Raw genomic sequence first — 26,019 nt, 5'->3', positions numbered from 1 at the left:
TTTAAAATATTTCTGGTCTTGTGCCAGAATTCAGTAATGTGCATTCGTGCATAACTTCTCTCTAACTCTGTACTATTTATTATCCTTTGTTTAAACTGGATTATAAGGCCAAATAAAGCATTTAGTAGAACTAAGATTTCTCAAACATACCATCAGCCTATGCCAATTTCTCCCACACGTTTTCCTACATTGTTTCCACATCATATGAATCTTCATACAGGTCTTTGTACCGATTTCTCTTTTAATAAGACATATATTTAAAAGCAGGTGCTAAATTAAAAGAGTGCTAAGTTCTCTCTTTGATTATAGAGAAGCAAACTCATCATGGAAAAGAGAAATTTTATTCTGACAGGATTCCTAATGCTATTACACTTGACATTAGCCCAAACATCCATACAATATAGTAAATTCTATCTAAAAATATTATACTTTTCTTCTAAATCAATAGTGGGGAAAAATGTCTAGAACTAAAGTAGGTTGCATGTAACTATACTATTTTGTTAAAGTGGCCTGAAACAAAGCATCAGTATATTCATTTTGGTACTCCACCTTAATCTCTTTTGCGTGATATAATACTTTTTTAACCCCAGAATTAACCATAAAGGAGGAGGTTAGGGAAATAACTTTTGCTCCTTTTCTTTTAAATATCTTACTGCCTAAAATTAATCTAATAAACCCATGCCTTTCTATCTTGCTCTAGCTCCTGGAAATTATTATAAGAGAAAATGTATCTTATTTTAATTTAGTTTATGATGATAAATTCAAAAAGTTAAATAAGTTCAAGAGACTACAGAAATACATCTACCTGCATATTATTTTCATAGTGACAAAACAAAAGACATGTGTTGCTGATAATGGCTAAACATTAGACATTAGACATTAGACATTAGACATAAGTCCAAGAGAAGTAAATTAAAAAAAATTTTTAAAAGTTTAACTCTCACTGAAATCAGTAAGGCTTCTTCTTGACTGGAACATATCCAAAAGCTGGTACAAAACATCTTGATATTCAGGAAACAAGCATTCTGCCCAAAATTATAACTACAACATAAATAGTTAATCGTGTAAGCTCATAAGAGCTTTTCCTTCCAGTCTTGTGTTTACATAAGTAATAAAAGAATTACTGCAATGTTTTCAAAGAGAAACACAATATTTAGATTTCTGCATGCAATTCTCACCCAGAAATCCTGGCTAATTAAATGAGACTATGTATTTACTTATTTTCTAAAAAGAAGGGAATAACCAGAATATTATTACTATCCATTACTTTCTGAGAAGTCTTGAATCATCATCATAAGCTAGTTTTAAACCATAGACCAAATGTGGCTTATTCATCCTAACTCATTTGGAAGCAATTAACCATAATTCAAACATACATATAATGGAAAGCTCTTGTGAACTACAGATTTGCAGATAGTTTCCATATCTGTGGAAAAGAAAAAAATGAGAACAAAGAGCTTTTAAGTAAATAAAGCTGCTTGTGAATGTTCTGGCTTTGTTAGGATAGTATTTTCTTAATTTATTACATGTGAACATGAACCAGTACAAAAAATGGAAACACCAGAACAGAGACTACGGTAGGTACATTACATACATTTTCATTTTCATATGGGCAGTCACATTATCTATTTCATCTGTAGATCCACTCATGCTATAGACTACACTAATAATATTTTTCTTTGTTAGATTTATATATTATCTTTTGTCCAAGAATTTAGAACAGAGGAGATGTCAGTCTCTCTATCTGTTGTTCTTATAAACACCACCTTCTATGAAGTTGGTTGGGGTGGCTGTAAGTGGCTTCCCTGGAGGAGCCTGGACTTACTGACTCTTCATGGAAAACTGGAAAATCTTTACTTAAACCTTCTGATGCGAATGCCTCCAATTCAAGACATATTTTCTGTTTTGCAAGTTATTTTGATGCAATTGCAAGTCACTGAATAGGGCTTGACAAACCTGTACTGAAAAGGGAAAAGTACTATTTTGGAATAAATGTGTATTGTGTAAATAGGTATTGGCTTTTGTCTGTAAAGAAAGGCTGCAATCAGTGGTGCACTAGGACTTATTCAACAGAGAAAATCTTCAAATTGAGATTAGCTCCTGGTGAGATATCCATGCATAGAATATCTTTAGATCTGCAGCCACACTGAACAAATATCATGATATTTTTAACAATCTGCGCTTTTAAGAATATTTATTTTCTCTGAAGGTTTTAAAGCTAATGTTAATGGAATGTACCCAGTAAATAAAATTAGGATATATTTTTACACAAATGAAGCCTTACCTAACTTTAAATGGGATTTTGTTCAAAACAAATTCAAGAAATATTTTCAGATGTAAATTAATTTATTCTAGATGAAATAATAATTAGATTGTAATTACATGAGGTTAGAAGGAGGAAAAGGACATTGAAACTAATCAACAGTTGTAATTTTATACTTTCTATAAGGAGATTAGGCAAATATGATTTCAATTGTTGTCATTAGAATTTTGCTATTTGAATTTTTAAAACCCAGTACCATTAGTATGGGTACTTTTCCCATACTAATCAACCACACCAAGTATATAGTGAATCTTTCTCTTTCATTCATAAATTCCTTAATTAGTTTGGCAGATATCTTTGCCCCTGAGAATGTTTAGACATAACAGAAGCAGCCAAGTTTAAATTGATCGAAAAAACCCCCAAACCATCTGGAAACTGGATTACAGGGGATATACACTCTATATAGGCCAGGGAAGGAATATAAATTTCTAGAAATGCTTCCAAACAACAGATACTAGTTAAGATTATGAAGAGATGTCCTTCCTTTTATTTGGAGAATCATGTTGGGTGGATTTTTTTTACATCTGAACCAATTATTTCTCTCACACATGTGCAAAAATGAGCAAGAGAGGGGATAGGCATGATAAAAACTCCATCACTTACATCCCTACATGCAGTGTACCACAGAAGTATAGAAGGGCAAAGTTTTTGATGTTTTAATATACATTGTATCATTTTAGCATCGTGTTAGGAAATAATACCTATAGTGGATAAGAATATATTATATATTGCTTGGAATCTTTTAAAAACACCATGATGCAATTGTTTATATATAATTTATTTCAGTTTACAGTTATTCACTCATTATCAATATGTCAGTTTGAATCATAAAAATGCACATGAGTTCTTTCCTATAAAATTACTTTCCCCAAATGGCTGCTTCCTTGACATATTGTATCTGTACCTTTAATCATTCCTAGCAAGTTACTGACTGTACTGGCTGATTTAACGAAAGTTGTAGTCTATCATGTGTTGATGTCATTAGCTTGGAGAAGGCAAAATCATCAACAAGGCTACAAAAATGAAAAATGAACCTTTATCTAGCTATAGTGTAAAACTAAAATAGTAACACCCAAAGATTTGAAAGTAAAAAATTGTCACAATGTTTTTAAAACAACTAAAGCAAGGCCCCCATCACAGTCACTGTTACAATAGGCAAATCAATTTGCTGAATGACTCAATATCAGACAAACTTAATCAGGTCATCGTTATTTTATAGTAGTTTCAAAACGTGTATAGCAGGAAACTGACGCAACTAGAATCTGTTTTACACAGCTTTATGTATACTTCAACCATTGTTTTAAGATTTTAGAATTTTAGATTGTCTAATTAGATGTGAAACATGATATGTAATCTTGCAATACATCATATATGTGCAGCATTGTTAATTAAACATATAAAATGTTATTTGATTTTCAATGAAGAATAAATATCATTCAAACCTGCATATTCTTTTAAATGCATGGTGCTGCATTATGAGTCAAGGCAAACTACTCAATCCAAAGTATTTATTTTCTTTGCTTTTTTAACCAATTTTACAAATGGATACACTTCAGAGTATTCATGGATTTATGTGACAAAAAGACATTGTTCAATGTATAGGCATTTATTAGGATTAACACCTGATAATCAAAAATAGAGTTTTGGATAATTTGTAGCCCAGTATTTATCCCTGCAGCTGTCAATTGTTTTTTTCTATTCCACAGAACTATATAATGCCATGAAATATGGTTCTTTCCTGACAAAAAATCACTGGAAACAGAAATTATTTATCTAAAATGTTTGTATACTACTTCACATTAAATAAAGTTTAAATAGTTTTGTAAATTAAATTATTGATAAAAAATAGGCATTAAAGATAGTATAAAATGTACAAAATAAACAATATATTAATACACAGTAGCAGAGAAGGTAGATATCTATTACTACAGCAATAATGCATTACTAGGCAAGAAAGAATAAAATGAAACTGCATTTGCTTGCTTTACAAAAATATAACTAAACCAATGCCAGACATTCCTTGCGGAACACAGCCTTTCAAAAAGAGGCAGCTACCACTGCTCACCAGACTCCTGTGAGAATGGCTAGAACAGGTCCCCCCAAAGATTCTCTTAAAATATGGGCAGGAATATAGTGGAAGTTGTTCCTTCAAATACTGTGGCACAAGCTGAAAACATTTACCTACATGATGAAAACGGTGGAATCATGTGTTCAATTAAGGTCTTGTCTGAATTCAATGAGAACCGTAAGCTGCTTTCATTTGGATTGGTTTTCCTTTGAATTGCTACATCCTGAAGGAACCTGTTATTGTCAGGCTCAGTGTCAAGATAAGAATCTTTACTGCATACTAAAACCACTAAAACAGTTAAAATGTTTTCTGCCGGCCTGAAGATGCAGTTCCCAGCGTTATATTCACTATAGTTTAATTCCAGACCTTATTACTCCCACTCACATTGTTTAATAGTCTTTTCAGGCTGCAATTCTTGACTTTAAAGCTGGATGTGGCTATAACTCGCATCTCTACTCTTGAGAAATTCAAGGTCTCAACTCTCACTATTATTACAGCAAATCAATGAGTATTAAATGAACATCCATGCTGTTTTCATAGAAAATTTTGTGCCAATTTTTATTATTTAGGTAGGTAGCCAAGTTCTCAAAAAATGAATAAAAGTTTTAACCTAAATCTCTTCTTAATAATTTCAGTCTCTTTTTCAGATTTTTATCTCAGTGTTTTATTTGGCGATTACAAGTATGAAACTAAATATATTAGGCTGCATTTTTGCTCCAATTTTCTGGGATACTTTTAAGATTTGCCTACACTCTAGTCCTATCGGTTCTTTGATGTGAGTCTTAAATGAGATTCATCAGCTGAAAGTTATTCTCCCATGTGCCCACACGGCTAGGATTTCTGACCTTCACATTGAGCATCATTTACACCTTTTCCTGTCTATATCTTATGACATTTTCGGCAGTAAACCTCCATGAGCTAGAGGAGAGTGACGCAGATCAAAGTTATCTGTGTTCTTGTGACTGCTTCTATAGTATCTTCTTTGAAGCAGAAATTCAGGCAGGCAATTTCCAATGGTTCCTATTCAGTTTATCTATCATTGTAGGCAACTGTACATTTAGCATTTAACTTGCCAGAGGAAATATTTTATAAGCATAATGCAGTTTATATTTCAAAGCCTCACAGTTACATGTAGCTGTTATATAAATACAGTGACTGTGCCTGGCTTTTAGCATTTCAAATGTTGGTTACAGGTGTACTTAAAATTCAAAGCATTCCATATTCAATATTTAAGACATAAATAAAAACAGAAACATTATTAACATAGTACACTATTAGCATAAGGTAGCCATGGTAGCTGCTTCAGAGAGATGTTTTATCAGAAAGCATGGGTCATAGCAGAGTTAATAGGAATAATAACCCAAGGGTACTAAACATTGTATGTTCTTCTAAATCATATCCTGACATCTTGCTTTTTTCTGACAAATCATAGATAGGCTGCATGTTCTAGGATTATTTATTCATTCATGAATTTTGAGGCCACCTAACTCCCAAAATGTTACGTCATTAGCAATGTATCAACTACTCCTATTAGCAAGGCAATTTTTGTATTGAAATATTTATTGTTTCGATTTTCCAACTATTGAAGAGTATATAATTAGTCTACAATATAATATCTTTATATGCCAGAATAAAATGAGATAAGCATTAGATGGAGGGTGCTGAAGAGTTTGTTCTGATCAGATGACTACAGTCACTTGAATTTGGAGTCTCTGATGGATATTTCTGAGATCAAAATACGTCCTGGTTTTTGACCAGTTGTTTGTAGAAGCTCCATAAAAACTAAAAACAATATTAAATCTGACAGGCCCCTATTTAGTTCTGTGACTATGATGAAGCATCACCAACTTTTATGTGTTATGATTCATTGGAATCTTGTTTCTAATGTTTAGGAAGAAGCAAACTTTCAAATAATTTGATAATGAGTGATCATACTTACTTACAGTGTAGGGCAGACATGTCAAACTCGCGACGTCACATGACGTCGCGTGACGTATCGGGACTGTTTTGCCCGGCAATGGGGTGGGCGCGGCTTTCGTGTGATGCGTCCGGCCTGCAGGCCAGCAGTTTGACACCCCTGATGTAGGGGTTTTTTGGGTCAGGTTCCTGTAAGATAACACTAACAATTTTAGATATTTATGAACTATCTCATACTACAATGAATTTTTAAAAAACTCAAGCATCCTAAGTACCTTTTCAAATTTTAGAAATCAACATTTAGCAAATTGGAATAGGATATTCTCACTTTATAATAGACAATTTGGGTACAGCTTGCATGCTATTCATATAATTCTTGACAACAATACATAGATATCTGCATGTACTGGTTTCTTACTGGTTATGAAGACAAGGTGCTGGTTGTTTTGCACATCTACCTTAACAGTGGCTAAAACATCTGCATCTTATTTTTAATTTTTGATGGTAAGCACTAATTTTAAAAAGAGGAAGAATATTTGCTGTATTTTTTTTTTATAATCTGCTCTGCCTTCTCTCTGTCATGGATTGGAATAACAGGAGAGCCTTAGAATGAGAAAGGCAATAAAGACACTGGGCTTGCCAAAAGTCCTTGCTTCAAAGAGCCATTCTCATTCCAGACTATAAAAGCTGCAGGAAATTGAGCACAACTTTTACAAAATGGTTAGAATCCTTTCAGCCCTTCATTTATGGTAACTTTGTTGTTACTGAAAGTTGGAGTTTCATGGCACAGAGATGGATAATATAAAAATAAGCAGGGAGGAGGCCAGGCTTATTCCACAGAGGCAGCAGGCGTACAGTTGCTATCACGCTGCTGTTGCCCTATCACTTGATCTCCCTGAGGTATTCATTCCATTGATTTCTGAAAGGGGAAAGGCATGCTGTTGGGAAAGGCAATGATGCAAGAAATGGGGCTCATCTGTGGCTATGGCTAAAAGGCTAGCCTAAAAGCAATTAAGGTAGCAGCTGAATAAGGGGACATTACACACATTCAGGACACAGATAAATTAATATCAGTCTTTTCTGAGATTAACGCAAACCCATTAAACTGTTCGGAGCTCCTATTTTGTTGTGACCTAAATTAGGGTGCCGTGTTTTATTATTAAGATTTTAATGGGCTTTCCAGTAAGGAGGGAGAAATGATTTTCTGAAAGCAGCTTTCATAGTTCGGATCTGCTAATTAGCCCTTCTCTTTCTCTCTCTCTTTTTAACCATAAGAAAGTTTATGTTGGGATGATATCTGTTTTTGGCCTGGGCTCTTTAAAACTCTGAAATTAGCTCCTAATTGGTTTCCACCGCTTGCGGGGTTCCTTCGGCAGAACCGTCATAGCTGCAAGACGATGATCTAAAGGGAAGCCTTCCAGTAAAAGAGACCGGCTGTCACGTGGTCCTGTTGCCATGGCGTTCTCTTGATCTGATGAATAGGAGCCCTTAACAAGGAGAAGGGACAGGCCTGGGGGAGAGGAAATCTTCACATTATAAAACAACTCTGGCCGCTAATTAGGAAAAGTAGCATTTATGCACTCACTTGTATTCTTAGGAATTTCCTGATGCTGAAGATGGAAAGGGAAAGAGAGTAATTGGCGTATGTTTTCATTGGCAATCATTGTTTCATCTTGGATTATTTTCCATTTAGTAGTAACGCATCTTGCTTCAAAGGAGCTGGTTCTGTTTGACACTTGGCACATATATGAAACACGAAAATACCCCCCCACACTTTGTAAAAAGTCAGGAATCTCAAGTTGTATTGTTTAGACTGCAGTCTTTAACAGACGTAAAGGAAGAAATGTCTTACTGAATGTTGGGAGGCTTACTTCTCAGGGAACGGATGTCAGCAAGATATGAAAATCTCAGATTTCAAGCTGCATGAACAACATGTTGCAGGAATGAGCATGGTTTGGTATTGTTCATTTGAACATTGCTAATATATTGAGGTGTATTCTCTATGATTTCTAAAAACTTAAGTAAATATGAAGTACAGTAATAGTAAGTGTAGACAGACTGTATAATGCAATCATAAAAGCCCTGGTCGTGAGAGGAGCACTCATTGTTTGCTTCCTTTTGTGTTGTTTACATATACACAGGGATTCCTCCATTTTATCTTTGGAAAAGATGAGTCTGTTGCTAAAGACAGCAATATCTGTGAAAAGCAATTACTATGCCTATTTTTTTCTCTCTCTCACTTCAACTGCACAATTCTTTCTGGAAGGGGATACCCCTTCAGCCTGCCAAACATCAAAGTGTTTTAAGATAACCTGCTGCAAACATTTGAATTAGATCTTCTGGTTCCTTCATGCAGCAAGTCATATCGTTTGTATGTGTCCATGTGTGTGCGCACGTGTGTGTGCAATTTCCAACATCAGCAGTAGCAAGAATAATCTGGAGCCTTTGTCGGTGAAAGTCTAAAATTCCAGCAATCCTGGGTACTCGTGACTACACAACAGCAAGCATTGCTTTCCAACCTAGTTTTCATCCTAGACTTGAAAGCAATACTTGCTGATGTGCAGTCACGAGTACCCAGGATTGCTGGAATTTTAGACTTTTACTGACAAAGGCTCCAGGCTGTTCTTGCTATTGAGAAATTCCTCCTTCTGATCTGCAAATTCCGCATAGGAGATTTCTTGTTTTGCTGTGCAGAATCTTCCCAAAATGCCTGAGGCAAACTATTTGTTATCTGTATCTTGGGGATATGTCAAGGTGGGTTTAAATAATAAAAAAGAAATAATCAAGTTGTTCCATATACGTCAGATTAAGTATACTTTGTGTCAGTTACTATATATCATAAACAGAAAAACAGGTTTATCTCTAATCAATAATAAACTCATACTGGATTAAAATCAGATAATTCTAAAATATTAATAAGATGGCATGCAAACTGACAGCACTGTTTTATGTTGAATAGCAATGTATATAAGATACACACGTGATACTGTATTAATGTTCCTGTCAGGAAATATCTGCAAGTTGAAATTGCCTTTATAAGTAGAAAAATGACAGACATCAGACATCTTTAAAGGACTCCTAAAAGCATGAAATCAAAACCTGCTCTAAAATCTAAATAATTTCCCAGAATTATGTAAAATGTAATTACCATTTTTTAAAAAATGACCTTTTTTAAACCATAAACTTATTATGTAATAGTGGATGATTGCATGACAACTAGAAAATATTTTTTATTTGTGTGTAATGTATTTCTGACTGTCTTGTTTAGTCGTGTGGTATATGTTCTAATTAATATGGATGTTAATGCATTGTGTATCCACCGGTAAGATAAACAGACTATCTTAACCTGAATTTTTATGTTCTAATTACCAACAGTTCAAGAGAATGTTAAACCGGGAGCTGACACATCTTTCAGAAATGAGCCGATCAGGGAATCAAGTCTCTGAATATATTTCGAATACTTTCCTAGGTATGTTAGTTAACATTGGGTCTGTTTCCTTGTAAAAAGCCTTTGAGCAAACCGTCACTCAAAGCCAACCTCAACATTTCGGTATCTTTAAGGAAACAATCTCCGTGGTAGTGAAAGGATTTCTTTTCAGAGAAGGAGATTGCGGAAACAGGAAGTTATCTAGGAAGCTATAAAATTAACAGGGCAAAATGTGGTGGGACAAGTTCTTTGATAACCTTTCCCCATCTGCATGCTCACCCAGCTGAGAGTAATTCAACTCTCTGACTTTCAGAATTCTCAGCTCTGGCCATGGAGGCTAAGGAATGCTGGGAATTGAAGTCCTCCTCTCTGAAGAATACAAAACTAGGGGAAGGTTGTTCGATGTCAATGTTACAGGTGTGCATACCATAACCATGTGTCCATAAGCTTGGGCAGTAACAGGCAGAATTAATTATAACATATGTGCAGGCAAATATTTAATTTGTTAAATTTATATAGCTGCCTATTTCACTTCCATGGCTGTGTGGCTTACAGTATTAATAACATCATCATTATTATTATTATTATTATTATTATTATTATTATTATTATTATTATTATTATTATTATTATTATTATTATTATTATTTACAAATAGAGAAACATTGAAGAAAATTGTTACTTAGCAACCATTAATGCTTTCCAGGATTCTGCAATAATTTTACAATCTTGCAAAAGATAGTTTTCTCAAGAAATTTTACTCTAGCTTAGAGCAGATAACCATGGATCATTCTGGGCTACTCATGGCCTCTCGGCCCATCTTACCTCACATATTATTATTATTAGGTGAAGGGAACGGTCAGTGTTATGATGAGCTTCTGAATAAAAAGCAGGATATAAATCTAATTTAAAAATAACAAAGGAATAAATGCATTCTTCATTCTGTGTCTGACAATTTTGAAAACAATTCTGAAATTCTATAGCTGCCCATTTTCAAAAGCTTGTCCGGCACAAAATAATCTATTCGGATCTAACCCAATGTGCTTAATAAATATTATAAATTAATTTTTATCCTTTTTTTAATACAGACAAGCAGAATGATATGGAGATTCCTTCTCCTACACAGAAGGAGAGAGAGAAAAAGAAGAAACAACAGGTTATGACACAGATTAGTGGCGTAAAAAAGTTAATGCACAGTTCAAGCTTGAATAACACTAGTATTTCAAGATTCGGTGTGAAAACAGAAAAGGAAGATCATTTAGCTAAGGTAAGTGTGATTCATAATATTTGTATTTTTTAAATGAAGAATACAAATACATATGTAAATTAGACATATTAGTCATACTCCACAAATACTTTTTACTTTTCCATCTGTTTTGAGGAGACTGCTTTGCAAAAATGGTAATAGTAACTTCATCCATGGAATTTGTTGCTAATTACTGTACTGAAAATAAAGCTGTTGAAATTAACTTAGCTAAAGGGAATAGTTTAATCTGTTCCCCTCACTCCCCCCCCCCCCAATGATCTTGGCAATTTTCTGCTGTGTTATGATGGGGGGAAAAATTACTCAAAGGTTTAGATACAGCTTTGGAAAATAACAAGGCAAGTGGCTCAAGACAAATACGTTCTTAAGAAGAAAGTTCTAATCCTAAAGTGTTAGAAACTATTGCTAAGAGAAAAAAATATATTGATAGAATTATCTGGAAAACTTAAAATTAATTTCTGAACTCTCCCAGCTCTGAAACTGGTATAGATCAACTCCCAGTTAAACAGTTTCAATGGGAGGAATAAGGAAAATGGGAGATAGGGAATGTCACACTTTCAGAAACTAATTGATATAATAAATTATTTCTTCTTTCATATGCCATATTTTTGGGGTAACTGTAATTGTACCTGTAGTTAAAATTCATATCCTTAGGTGTTAAGGAAAAAGTGATTTGATATCTCTATATAAATGCAATTATAATCTACATATGGCTGCATTCTCCTTGTGATGGCATTATACATTCATTTTTTTATTTTTTTTTTCTTTAGGAGCTAGAAGATCTGAATAAATGGGGATTGAATATATTTAATGTTGCAAGATACTCACACAGTAGACCTCTCACTTGCATTATGTATGCAATTTTTCAGGTTAGTAATTGTGATATTATTATTATTTTCATCTTCCAATTGCCATATATATAAAAGAGTACTAACTTCATCTTTTCTCAGTAATGAAGGCTTTGGGTTTTTATCATACTCTGACTACTTGTAATTTCTATTACTCTGAATAGGAAAGAGATCTACTGAAGACGTTCAAAATCTCATCAGACACCTTTATAGCTTACATGATGACTTTGGAAGACCACTACCACACAGATGTAGCTTACCATAATAGTCTCCATGCAGCTGATGTAGCCCAGTCTACTCATGTTCTTCTGTCCACACCAGCTTTGGATGTGAGTTGCTTCCCCCCCACCCCTGACAAAACAATACTTCCAAAATAATTTGCTTGTACTGGGTAATTTATCATAGCATCATGCTTTAATTAATAGTCTGAATGTAAAAATAAGTAAAATTTCCTGCATCATTCATTTGCTTTGATACCTCTGGTATAGCACAACTGTTTCTGCAAGTTCCTTCACAAAAGGCAATTGTATCAATTAACTGATTTCTAACCTGTTACATAAAGAAATTAGATAAGATTATAGAATTTCACATTGTAATCTGCCATCTTGATTTAAATCCATGGATTGCTTGAAGCAAACAGCATACACCATCCCATAATATTTTAGAAGATTACAAAACATGTAGTGAGGAAACATCCATTTCTCCAGTCTGCTGTTGTATCCCATTTAATGTTTCTTTGTTTATTCTCAGCAATCACCTCCTTCCCAAATGTATGGATTCTTATACTCATTAATATGTCTTTATGTTATCTCATTAATATAAAAGCTAGATTTGCACTAATTAAGGTGTATTCAGATTTATTTATTTCAAATTTATTGCTAAGAATATAAATGTGGGTTTACATTTTTGAGATCATATTAATAACCTCCTATGCAATATTCTGCATTTTTTTGATGTTTTAAAAAATTGCTTTAACATGCTTTTACATTTTTACTTTTTACTGTTTTGCCAGGGATGTATTGGAAATACTGCACCCCCCACCCAAAAAAACCCATATCAAAACACAGATACATAGTCAAAGTGAATTGGCAGTAGCTAATACTTTTTAAAAAAAAAAAGATTTCAGTTCTTTATGCACAGATTTAATTGCACATGTTTTTCCTATGGAGGTTGTTAATAAGTTAACAGATACTTGATGAGCTATATTTATCATTGAAGTCTGTGTGTTGATCTTTTCTGTTTCTAGGCTGTATTCACTGATTTAGAAATTTTGGCAGCAATTTTTGCAGCAGCAATTCATGATGTAGATCACCCTGGTGTCTCCAATCAGTTCCTTATTAATACAAGTGAGTTCTTTGTTCATTTAATGAGTACACCCATGTACATACAATGGGTATAATTAATTCTCATGAACTCTCTTATTAAGAATAAATAAAATCTAGAATAATTAAGAAGTGAGGTTGAGAATATCAGAGTTGACTTATCAATGGAGGCCACATCTGCACATTACACATGGTTCCCAATTTCCATGCTCCTTACTAAAAGTACACAGAAACAAGCATAACTAACCAAGTACGTAATCAGTAAAATAATGCTAAACTGACACACTGGGAGTTTATCTGAAGTGAGTTGAGAGCATCCTAATGGATTAATAAACCAAGTTTTAAAGTTCAAACCAAAGGCTTTTGAGTACTGGTTGCTGGAAAACTAGCAATAAGGGAGGGTTGATTTTTAGGTTCCTTTATGCTGGGTGCAGTTTGAACCCATATTTTATATTGCATAGATCTTTGATCTGATCTTTCAAATGTTTTAAAAAGTAATGTTAATGAAGTAAAATTTAAAAGATGCATCCTATTAGTTGGAATGCTACATGAAAAGAATATTAATTATTTGCAAGAATATTTTACACAATTACATTAGTATATAGTGTACGTGTTCGTGTGTGTAGTCAAATCTTATAAAACATGTGATAATTATCTTTTGTAGTGAGAAATTATTTTTAATTAATAAATTCTAGATCTGAGGCCTTTTATTTCAGCTACCCATTGAATTATTTTTAAAATCCTTTTAAGAATGTTAAAGAATTCTTTTAATTCTTCCATTAATTTTATTTACATTCTCTTTTAAAAATAAATTATTTCAAGCATAATGAAGGATACCTTCGCTACAAAAGCCATTGCATAGATATAAAATCATGTATGGTACTTAATGGAGTCCTTTTAAATACATCACTGCTCTCTTGTTTAGATTCTGAACTTGCTTTAATGTACAATGATGAGTCCGTCTTGGAAAACCACCATCTTGCTGTTGGTTTTAAACTTCTACAAGAAGAGCATTGTGATATCTTCCACAATCTGACCAAGAAACAACGTCAAAGTCTCAGGAAAATGGTGATAGACATGGTAAGAATGTGATTCTGCATAACATTCTCTCTGTTAAAATAGAAAATAATGTTTTGCTCCCTAAAAAAAAAAAAATCTTTCTCTTTTCATGTAGGTCTTGGCAACAGATATGTCCAAGCACATGTCGCTTCTGGCAGATTTAAAGACGATGGTAGAAACTAAAAAAGTTACAAGTTCTGGAGTCCTCCTGCTAGATAACTACACTGATAGAATACAGGTCTGTTTGTGAAGCTGTCTTGCTGTCATACCTTCTCTCTCTTTCTTTCTCTCTCTCCCTCTCCCTCACTCAACCCTATGAGTTTCCGATGTAATACATTCTTGCTTGGTGCAGGGAACTAGCCTTTCTGTAGCATCGGTATATTTCTTTCAGTATAGCAAGGAAGTCCAATTTTAACATAGCAGTGAATAAGGCAGTGTTTGAATAAAGGAAAGAATATTGAAAAAATAGTTGGAAATTATAGATGGAGTCATCTGGATACTACTGAGGCTCTCCCAGTATAAATGTCTGCATATGTTAGGGATGAGACTGATGGGACTTTTGTGTATGTAAATAATATAATCACTCCTCAAGGAGAGAATTTAGTAGTCTGTGGTGGCTTGAATTCTTCTTTCCTCCAAACTATTCAGGAAAAAACAAGATCCTACAGCACAACAAATAGAAGTTGGAGTTCCCTAGGATTAATCGTATGGAAAATGTTGTGCAATTCACGCAACATGTCCCTTACATGTTGATGGATTGAGTATTTAGTCTCACCATCGGGAAATGTTAACAAGGATATTTTACGTAAAAATAGGGAATTCATTTGAATATTTTCTCTACTTCTTTGCCTATTTAATGGTGATAGACACAGAACAGTTACCTCATTATTTTCCTGTATTGAATCTCTATATATTTTTAGAATAAGAGGCATATAAAGATGTCACTTCAGAAAAATATTTAAAAGGATGTTTAAAATCATCAAATAGGACACAAAGCAGCACAAATGTTGGAACAGATTTCTTCTATGAATCTCTTTTATTCTATAGTTATGCAGATTCTAATCTTTTGTGCTTTGTATATTCATGCCACAGAATACAATTTCCAGAACAGGAGAAATTAACTTAGCAGCAGTATTTAGTGCAGAAGATACTTATTGCTCTCCTGTTTAATGGCAACCTGACTGATAAAGATTTTCCATCTCTAACATGGCAGTAGTTAATCATTAAAAGCAAATCCCTTTAGTGGGACAATAGTTACTCTTTTGTTAATAAAAATGTCCTATGTAGAAAGAATTAAGCTGAAATAATGTGCACCCGCCCGGAATGACAATCTGACCCAAATATCTTTAAATTATATCTCTTCATTAGTGTGGCAAGATGTCTTTGGGGCCCTTTTGATGCTTAGTTAATTTGACAGTAATTTGGCTCTTCCACAGTAATTTGGCTCTTATAATGCTGTTATGCAGAAAACCCTACCAGTTTAAAGAAGAAATAACTACAAGGTCAACCTGTACTAAGCCTCAACAGTGAAGCAGAAGTAGAGGGAAGAAAGACTGAGAGAAATGCTTTCTTTGGAGCCAGTGGCTAAACACTGGGATCAGAGTTCTGGCACTAAAAAAAACAACTATTTTCTATTGCTTTTCTCCCCTCACTTCTGCCATTGGCAAGAGAAGCTAGGGAGAAAAGAGACCTTTTCTCCAGTCCCAGTATTCCCACTACTTTTTATAACTAAGAGGGAGCAAATGGCTTTTCTGTATCATTTCTCCAATCCTATGGCATAATCCCTTGGTTGAACTGGAGAATTGATGGCAAGGGAAGCACCAGTGTCTGAGGAAGTGGGCAGGGGTATTTAGAGGTGCCGTTTCCATTTGCATAAACGTGCCACCAGCTGGTTGCAAAGATGGAATGTCTTTTTGATTCTGCTTTTCCCATGCCAAAAAGCAAATGGTTCTGAAAATCAGCAGTCTACCATAGCCTTATGTGGCCAACGTTTGTCAGGGTTTACAACTGACTGAGACTTCAGCATAGCTTCTGCTGGCAGAAACTTTTTAAAACAAAAACAACCAATCACTTTTGAAGCAAAGGAAGAAAGGTGGAAGCTTTCTTTCAGAGTAGGTCTGGAGTGAAAAAGACATTTCTTTGTGTCCTCAACAAAAGGCTAGTTGTAGAAGCGTCTTTGCACTGCAGCAAGCAGGACATGAGTTCTAAGAATTACTTCAGGTAATCCTCCAGTTTAAAAGAGATTTGCCAGGACAAAAGAAACACATCTAGGTAAATACTTCGTACAGAGTTCAGTGGACAATCAGATATCATTTTATCTGTGCCTAACCTCCTTGAATCTGGACCATACATTCTTCATCAAAGTCATGAAGGCTACATGTACTTATTTTTCATTATATTTTTTTATTATATATTTCTTATATTTCTTATATTTTATCTTCACAGAAGACTGAGAAATACTGACTAGCACATAAGCACTGAGATGAAATGAAAATAACCCTAAGCTACCTAGTCATGGTCCTAATCATTTGTCACTAGATTACTCTGACTTTCAATAGGAGATGCCGGTGCTCACTATTGAAACAAAGACTTTAAATCTTTTTATCTCCTGTTCATTAATCTCCTATGTGTACTTGTACAAGAAGACATGAGAAGAATAAAACTATTCAAAGCCGTTTTCTACTAAAGAAAATGGTAGATACCTTAAATTGGCTTGAAGTTATGCTTGCATAATTCAGGTGACCGGTACAATTTGTAACAATTAATTTATTCTACCTATCTACAGTTGACCTTCCTTCAAATAATTTGATATGTCTCTTGATGATAATGTACTTTAGATATATTTCATAAAATTTTCTAAAACAAATCTCTTTAATCAAAAAGTTCATTAGTGTGAAACTGCTTTCAAAGTACCAATAAGTACATAATAACATGTTGCCCTATTTTACATGATTACATGAGTCTTCATGTTATAATTTTTGCATTGCAGGTTCTCCGAAATATGGTCCATTGTGCTGATTTAAGTAATCCTACAAAATCTCTTGAACTCTATCGGCAGTGGACAGACAGAATTATGGAGGAGTTTTTCCAGCAAGGGGACAAAGAACGGGAGAGGGGGATGGAAATTAGCCCAATGTGTGACAAGCACACAGCTTCTGTGGAGAAGTCTCAGGTATTTGACTTTTCTCTTTTTGATTTATCAGGAATGTTCCAATTTATAATTAATAATATTGATCTGTTACCGGTAAGTCTTAGGGAAAGACAGCCTTTAAAAAATGTCATGCTAAATTCCTCAAAGATTCATCTCTTTAACGTACCAGACAGATTAATCTCACCTTTTCAAATGCCTCTTGCACTTTTGTAAAAATATACCCAGAGCGTTATACATAATCCCACTTCCAAATTCCACTGAATGATAGAGAATAATACAGGCATTTCCTAACATCAGCACAAGGAGATTTTGCCAATCTGTTTGCCATAAATCCTACATTATGCTTCTGGAAAACGCTGAAAGGCTACCTGCAGCTACCTGCTGCTTCTGATAAGCTGGATCAGTATGTGTTCTTAGCAAGGGCCAAGGTTAGCCAAACATATGCCAGTTTCTGGCTGGCATCATTATTTCCTCTCTTCTAATATAGTCAGCAAGTAGCAGAGATTTCAAGAATGGAAAGAGTACGTCCTCTTACTCCAACCACTTATGTTTTGCTAAGAAACGAGATGCAGCACCTTTTCTCTATTAGCTTTTTAATTTTGCAAGGAAGTAATCAGTGTTAACTGTGAGCACTTCAGAGCCATTTTCATGTTGTGGTTAAGTGTCAGGGTTAGACTGCAGAAGTTTCCTTTGTTTGAGCCACTGAGAGACCTTTCATCAGTGTCTCATCCTCCTATCTACAGTATATACCAGGGCTTTTCAACCTTTTCACAGATTGTACCACTTTTAGGACATGACATGGCTTTTGCACTTTTGTATTTTATTCTATAATCTAATAAAATATTACAAACTGTAGAAAAAAAGGAAAAAAGTACCAGTTTTAATTTCTTCGGTGGCTGTTCCTTTGCTGAATCACTTTCCCTTTGCACGGACAAATGTGTGATGAATGTATCCATATTTATTAATATGCACCACTACCAGCTAGCTCAGGAGTCTTGAAACTTGGCACTTTTAAGACTTGTGGACTTCAACTCCCAGAATTTCTCAGCCATCATGGCTGGTTGAGGAATTCTAGGAGTTGAAGTCCACAGGTCTTAAAGTTGCTAAGTTTGTAGACCCCTGAGCTAGCTGGTCGGCCCTTCTTCCTCTCTCCCTTCTGAGCTCTTTCCACAGTGTAGTAAGAATGCACACACACACACACACACACACACACAGAGTCCGTTCCCTGTACCCTTAAAGACACAGGAATCAAGTGCAAAGCAAGAAAGGCTCACAAAATAAAGAAACACATAAACTCTGGGTATTTTTTTTTTAAGCTGCCTCAGGCGTTTCACGTGTCACAATGTTGCAATCCGAGACTGAAAGGCTCTGGCAATTGCGAAAAGTTTTAGCCTTAAATTAAGCCTGTTTACCTTCAAAGAAAACTTTCTAAAAGCCATAGATAGACTCAAGATAAGGGGGTAAAACTAATTCATTTCATCAGCGCTGATTGCATTCTCCTGGCTGGAGAAAACAAACCAGGGGAGCTTTTTTTCCAGCAACAGCTGCTGCTTCTTCCCTGTCCCTCTTTCTTCCTGTCTGCTGCGATCTCCTTCTCTTTCCCTGTTGATTTTTTCCCCCTTTCCCACCCAAACCACCTCCTTTTATAGCCTCTCCTCCCCCACCCCTTTTTCTTCAATTCACCTCCAGCTTTGTTCTGCTTCCAGAAGTGCCAATCAGCTGGAGCCCTACCTGCTCCTGGGGCTTCTGCTGAGCCCAAACAGTCCTGCAGCTGCAGCTACCTCTCCCTCAGGCTTGGGTCACTTTGGCTCATTCCCCTCCCCCGCTACACTTCTCTAGGATGGTTGCATACCACCTGCCACATGGCAAAGTACCACAGGCGGTACACATACCATCGGATGAAAAGCCCTACTATATATACTAAAACTCTCGTGTCTGCAACCTTTAATTGGGCAAAACATTCACAATACAGCAAAACTTTTTGAACCAAGCTGTCTCAAATGGACTAACCTATAAAATGCATCCAAAATCCAGGACTCATATGGAATTAAAATTTGGCAAATTTTATAAAATATTTTATGACATAAAAATTACCATAAAACATTTTATGACATAATACAAAATGTTGTAAAACATTCCCTGTGACCAACTCCTGATGTACAGTTCAGCATGTGCTACTTTCAAGACAGATACATCTCTGAATATCTCTTGAATTTTAAATAACTTTTCCAGTACATTAGAAGCGCTGCCAATGTTAAAGGCATTGAGGAATCTGATAAGGAAATATGTCTGAAACAATTATCCGAGGGATCATGTGTTGTCTTATGTAATTTAACATAGAGGATAATATGAAGGGACTAGCTATAGTAAATTCCCTTAATATTTTTGATGATGAAATATAGCAGCATTATCATACAAAAAGAAATTATATCTTTATTACTATTATTATTATTATTATTATTATTATTATTATTATTATTAATAATAATAATAATAATAATAATAATAATAATAATAATAATAATAATAATAATAATAATAATATCATTAACCAATATCTTCTGTAATTCACTTTGGGGTTTGCTTTGTTTTTTTGTTTGTTTGGTTGGTTGGACCTGAGGTAATATTGTAAAAATTAACTCTCAACTTAATTCTGGAGATCTGTCTTATTAAATGGATGTAAAGAGCAAAGTTTCTCCATGTTCTGATAACCAAGCAAACTGATTTCACTAAAAAGTCTCCACTGAGTGTAGATTACAGGAACTTTTTGTCAACTTTTTGGCTTAAGGTACCTCAGCAGTTACAATAGAATTGTATTGGCTTGTTCAACATCCTGTTGTGTCTGAAGGAGGCAAATGTGATTTCCAAACCAAACATCCTAGCACAGAGGTGGGTTCCTTTGAGAACTATTTTCCTGTGCCACTCAGCGGTTTTTGGAGTTAAGCAAGGAAATCCAGTCAGACAAGAAACTTTTCCATAACATTTATTGTTCATTCACTTTCCTCCATCCAGTTCATCCTGCTTGTCAACTAAGAAGCAATGTAATCCCAGGCTTTATTACTTAATGGATAATACCAGGAACAGTCATTATTTCCCCTTAAAGCTATACACTTCTCCATTGAATGATAGTATATTCAAGTATGTTAACCCTAAATAAATTCCACAAAATAGCAAAATAACATGAAAGTTCTAAGCAGAAACAGTCAGCCTTTTAATACTAACACTAAAAATCACACCTATTCCAAACTTTCAGTCAAGTAAGATTTTTATTAAAATGTCATAGTATTTTTAATCTACATTGATTCTTTAAGTGATACTTAGAGGAGTCATATTTCTTTTTTTTAAAAAAAAAATAGATACCATCAGTCTAGTGCAGGGGTAGGCAACCTTGGCTCTTTTATGACACGTGGACTTCAACTCCCAGAATTCCTGAGCCAGGGAAGGGAATGAAGGGAAAGGGAGAGGTTTCCAAGCTGAGCCATGCTGGCTCAGGAATTCTGGGAGTTGAAGTCCACGAGTCATAAAAGAGCCAAGGTTGCCTACCCCTGGTCTAGTGAGATGGCAATTTTCATTGTAGTGCTCTGATACAGTAACCACATCCAATAAGCATTTCTTTTATAGTTAGACCTCTTCGATCTATACATCATACCAAATAATGTAAATGTTAATAGGTCCTTTCATAATACATTGTTTAATGTGATGCGTTGTTAACAATTTTTTCCCTGAGTTCTGATATTTTAAAAAAATAGTTACTAACCAGTTTTAATTTTGGAACAGAAACTTAAGAACTCCTCTGTGTTCTTCCTCCTTGGAGGAGGAGAAAGGCATCCAAGATTCACTTCAGCTCAAGCAGACAAACAGATGCCATGATTTCCATTACGTCTGAATAGCATAATAATTAAAAATAGCTCCCACTGACAGTACCTTGTAGTTTCTTCATATGCAAATACTGCTATACAGATGTTCCTTATATAATTGCCATAAATTATATAGCAACAGCATGATATGATTAAAAAAAAATGAGCTTACTGAGCAGATATTTGTTGCTGCAGTAGTGGCAGCTTTTTATTTATGAATTTTGTTAGAAGTGTTTTTTTAGGGTGAAGCTAATTATTTGGGCTTTTTCTAACCTGATTATAGGATAGAAAGAGCCTTGATCTTGGCTTACACTGAGATTTAGATAATGGGTGGAAAATCAGTGTTAATTCCACTGGGCATTTGATTCTAATGCTTAGACTAGCATTTTATGATTGAATTCCATCTACCGTATTTTCCGGCGTATAAGACGGCTGGGCGTATAAGACGGCCCCCAACTTTTCCAGTTAAAATATAGAGTTTGAGCGAGAGGGGGGGGAGAGAAAACTTGATGAGTAATATGCCAAACCACATGTGTAAAGGAATAAAATAGAATACCCGTATTTTCCGGCGTATAAGACGACTGGGCGTATAAGACGACCCCCGACTTTTGAGAAGATTTTCAGGGTTTAGAAAGTCATCTTATACGCCGGAAAATACGGTAGTTTTTAATGGTTTTTAGTATTCACTCTGTTTTATCCTTAAAACAAATCGAGTGGTTTGTTACATAAATTGCAGCTTGAATAAATACTAATATAATTTCTAATTGCTTTAAATGTAAAGCTGAGAGAAAATTCATAAATATTGAGTGCAAACAGTGTTTCTTTACACCTTTCTTGTATTTGCATTGCAGGTGGGATTCATTGATTATATTGTTCATCCACTTTGGGAGACCTGGGCAGACCTAGTACAGCCCGATGCCCAAGATATTTTGGATACCCTGGAAGACAACCGTAATTGGTATCAAAGTATGATTCCTCAGAGCCCCTCCCCTCCCTTCGAAGAACGCAGCCAAGACTGTCAGGGCCTGATGGAGAAGTTCCAGTTTGACCTTACTCTCGAAGAGGAAGACTCCGATGGGCCTGAGAAAGAGAGTGACAGTATCCATTATTACAGCAGTACCAAGACACTTTGTGTCATTGCCCCAGGAAAAAGAGATTCCCAGCAGGACACTAATATAGAGATTGTGACAAAAGATGCATCGCCGATTGATACTTAACGTACTATACCTGTAATGGTGATTTTATTCATGCACATGCAGATTGTCTCATGTGCCAGCCTGCAAGTCTGGCTCTTAGGCCAGCACCTGTTATTGGCTAGAAGACTTTTCCAATTACTCGAGATTGGAATCAGGGTTAAAGAGTGTGTAATGACTGCTCAGGAATTAACAGGTGATATCTATTGCAGCTTAAGTTTTGTCAGCCAAAAGCAAAAGAATCCTGATGGTAGGGAGGCAGGGTGAGCTGTTACTGAATAGGCTCGATAGGGAATGACACACAATCATTTATATTGTCTATTCTTAATAGATTCTGACATCCGGTTAGGTCCAACAGTGTCAAAATACTGTTTCGTAATTTTTGCATTTAAAATTTGTGCACCTGTCTCAGACCCGTGTGCCTTTTTTATAAACACTTCCACATCTTTTCGAGACGCCTACTAAATACACAACAAACTTGTTTGATACCAATATATATTTTATATTATTATTAATCCTGTGTAATGAACAAAGTCTTCCTCTCTACGGGCAATACTTGTGTTGCACTGCAGTTTAATTGTTTTGACTCAGTAAATAAAGCAGGGTGCCCTCCTCCTTGCATTACTGCACCACTCGTCACTTTATTGGTCCCACGAAATCTAGGTTTCTCCTGTGTTACCTGCCACACATAAACAAATGGTTTTCCACTTAACTGTTTTTTACTTTTGTTGTACACAGGATAAAGTAGCTTTGTATTCTCATTAGACAATGCACTACATATAAAAACCAACATGTTGTATGATGGACAATCTCCCCTTTAAAAAACAAAACTCAGTGGAATTTTTGTGTTTGGGTCCTACTGTGCTTTCCCCCCCATTCATGTTTGCTAGGCTGAGTCTCTTTTTCTTCTCCTCAACTTGCCTTGAGCTATTACACGTCCAGTACTGTTTATAACAGTGTATTTATTATGTATTGTATATAATGTAATGTTTTGTAAGTATTAATTTATATAAATTAACATTGCCAGTCAGTGGTGATGTTATTTATGTAGAAGACTCTGAAGGAGAGTTGCCTTTCTTGTAATTTTTTTGTACTGCGTGAAATGGAGCACAGTGAAAGAGACATATGGAACCCAGAAAGGGCATTCAGACATTGGCTCCCAGGGATTTCATTTTCATTTGGATTCTGGAAATCATGGTTTGGTAACTGGTGAGGATTTAGGATGGTTTGTTCAGCAGAAATGAACCTATTGAAATGTTGAAAAGGATGCGCCCAGTAAATGCCACAAAACCTTCTGTCATTTTCCAATTTTTAAAGCAGCCAATGTGAGTTTCTATGACAAAATGTGAACTGATACTATAATTGTGCTGTGAAACTTCTTCCAACGAAGCTTGTGAGGCATGTATACAGTGCCGATTTGTAAAGCTATGTTTCAAGCTTTTAGTCCAATTTGTGACTAACTAGTTGATGAAAACAGCACAGCTGTGCATGATACATGGGTTTATATGTCTGTTGAACACTGCATTGTTCCAGGTGGTTATTTTATTGTTTGAAAGTTTCACACAATGTATGTTGTTATAGTATTATATATTGTGTTGAGATGCATTCTGAAGAGATTTTTATATGAAGTGAATAAATGAAAGCATGATTTAGTCTGTACTTTCCTGGATGATCTTTTCAGGTAAACAGACACACACACACTCAACTTCCTTCGGTCTACCAATTTTCATATCCTTATTCAAATATAACATACATGCATTCACTTGAAACTAAATTACCTATATTCTTGTAATATTGATATTAAAATATTAAAAAATACATTTAAATTGAAAAATAAAACTTAGAAACAAAGATAACTTTATGGAGATTTTTAAAAATATTTTTAGGTTCAAAATTCAAGTAAATATTTTCCTTATAATTGCTTAGTTCTATATCTCTTTGGAAGAAAGTCTTAATTTTATGACACATAATCTGAATTAAATAGATAGATCCTTAGCACTCTATGAACCTGATTTAGTTTTATTTGCAAGAGCTCCTCATTTTAAATAATTAAGGTTATTTAGGTACAATTAGAGATTATGGTTAGCCAAATCAGTTACAGAGAGCATGTGTTTCATTTGCCTCAATTTTAAAGTATATGTAATCAGTTGTTAGGAAAGAAATAGGCCATTGCTTCAGTGTATATTTTTTTCTAGATTTTTTTTATTCCACCTTTATTATTTTTATCAATGACTCAATGAATATACCTAATAATCCTTCCTCCTAACTTCCGCACAAGAACCTATGAGGTGAGTTGGGCTGAAAGGCCCAAAGTCAACCCAGATGGCTTTTGTGCATAATATATATATATATTATGTATATCTAGCTTCTAAAGAACTATATTCACTATATATAGCTTTTGAAGAACTTCCAAGAACATTATTAATTGCAATTTAGGGGAATCTGAAGTCTGCAATTACTGGCCATTTTAGAAGAAGCAACTTTCTTAATTTATATAACACAGTGTCACACGCATACTTTAGCTCTAGAGGTAGAGATATGTAATCATGTAAGTCCGAGGTAATAACAGTAGAAGGCAAACACACAATTGTTACTGATAAACTGGCAAACCTTTTATTTCACTTTTTAAACATATGTGGTAGCTTTTAGTCATCTATTTCAGAATTCCCCAACCTTTCTGGCTTTGTGGACCGGCGGGGTGTGTGTGTGAAGAGGGTATGGTTCCATGTAAGCGGCAGGCAAGTGTGTGAACAGCTTCATTTGCACAAGTGTGCAAATGGGAATGCATGCAGGCGGGGGCTCACGGCCCAGTAGGGGATTGAGGACCCCTGATCTATTTTATTGATAGTGTGCTGGAAAGCTACAAATAATACAAAATGTCATAACATATTTAAAGTCACTTCCTTACCCCAAATTGGTCATTTTTACAGATCTCAGAACACTGAAAAAACATCCAGACTTACCATGAGCCAAACATTCCCCTCTCTGGCTAAGGAATAATCCAAGGCCAAGAATATAATTCAACCAGTGCTTCACCCGAAGTTATCCCGTGTTCTGCCACAGTGAAAATCCTCTCAGCTTCATTCCACACAAAAGAAACTAAAATAAATTACCAGCACCTTCCACCTTTGGCATTTTTAGCCAAAGTTCTTGTATGCATTTGTCCAGTCATTTGCAAAATTTAAAACAATCATATTTGGGGAACTCATCAAATTTGCAGACGACACCAAGCTGGCAGGAATAGCCAACACTCCAGAAGACAGGCTTAGGATACAGGAGGATCTGGACAGACTTGAACACTGGGCGCTATCTAACAAAATGAAATTCAATGGTGAAAAAAGCAAGGGTCTACATTTAGGCAAGAAAAACCAAATGCACAGATATAGATAGTATAGGGGGTACCTTGCTCAATAGTAGTAACTGTGAGAGGGGTCTCGGAGTCCTAGTGGACAATCACCTAAATATGAGCCAGCAGTGTGCTGCAGCTGCCAAAAAGGCCAACACAGTGCTGGGCTGCATTAACAGAGGGATAGAATCAAGATCACGTGAAGTGTTAATACCACTTTACAATTCCTTGGTAAGGCCACACT

General features: G+C 35.1%; 1 protein-coding gene across 1 annotated transcript in view; it reads left to right on the top strand.

The window, feature by feature from the left end:
* PDE4B (phosphodiesterase 4B) overlaps window positions 1-24,088 on the top strand; it is a 29,988-nt gene extending 5,900 nt beyond the window's left edge. The window contains exons 2-10 of the mRNA XM_015829481.2: window positions 9,684-9,777; window positions 10,824-11,002; window positions 11,770-11,868; window positions 12,012-12,176; window positions 13,094-13,193; window positions 14,095-14,249; window positions 14,344-14,466; window positions 17,218-17,400; window positions 22,088-24,088. Of these exons, the coding sequence (XP_015684967.1) occupies window positions 9,684-9,777; window positions 10,824-11,002; window positions 11,770-11,868; window positions 12,012-12,176; window positions 13,094-13,193; window positions 14,095-14,249; window positions 14,344-14,466; window positions 17,218-17,400; window positions 22,088-22,453 (1,464 nt within the window). The 3' untranslated portion in view covers window positions 22,454-24,088. The remainder of the gene's footprint in view (window positions 1-9,683; window positions 9,778-10,823; window positions 11,003-11,769; window positions 11,869-12,011; window positions 12,177-13,093; window positions 13,194-14,094; window positions 14,250-14,343; window positions 14,467-17,217; window positions 17,401-22,087) is intronic.
* The last annotated feature ends 1,931 nt before the right edge of the window (window positions 24,089-26,019 follow it).

This window comes from Protobothrops mucrosquamatus, unplaced genomic scaffold (assembly GCF_001527695.2).
Source record: "Protobothrops mucrosquamatus isolate PMUCROS unplaced genomic scaffold, P.Mucros_1.0 scaffold_18, whole genome shotgun sequence".
Taxonomy (NCBI): domain Eukaryota; kingdom Metazoa; phylum Chordata; class Lepidosauria; order Squamata; family Viperidae; genus Protobothrops; species Protobothrops mucrosquamatus.
This window is presented reverse-complemented; position numbering and strand designations above follow the sequence as displayed.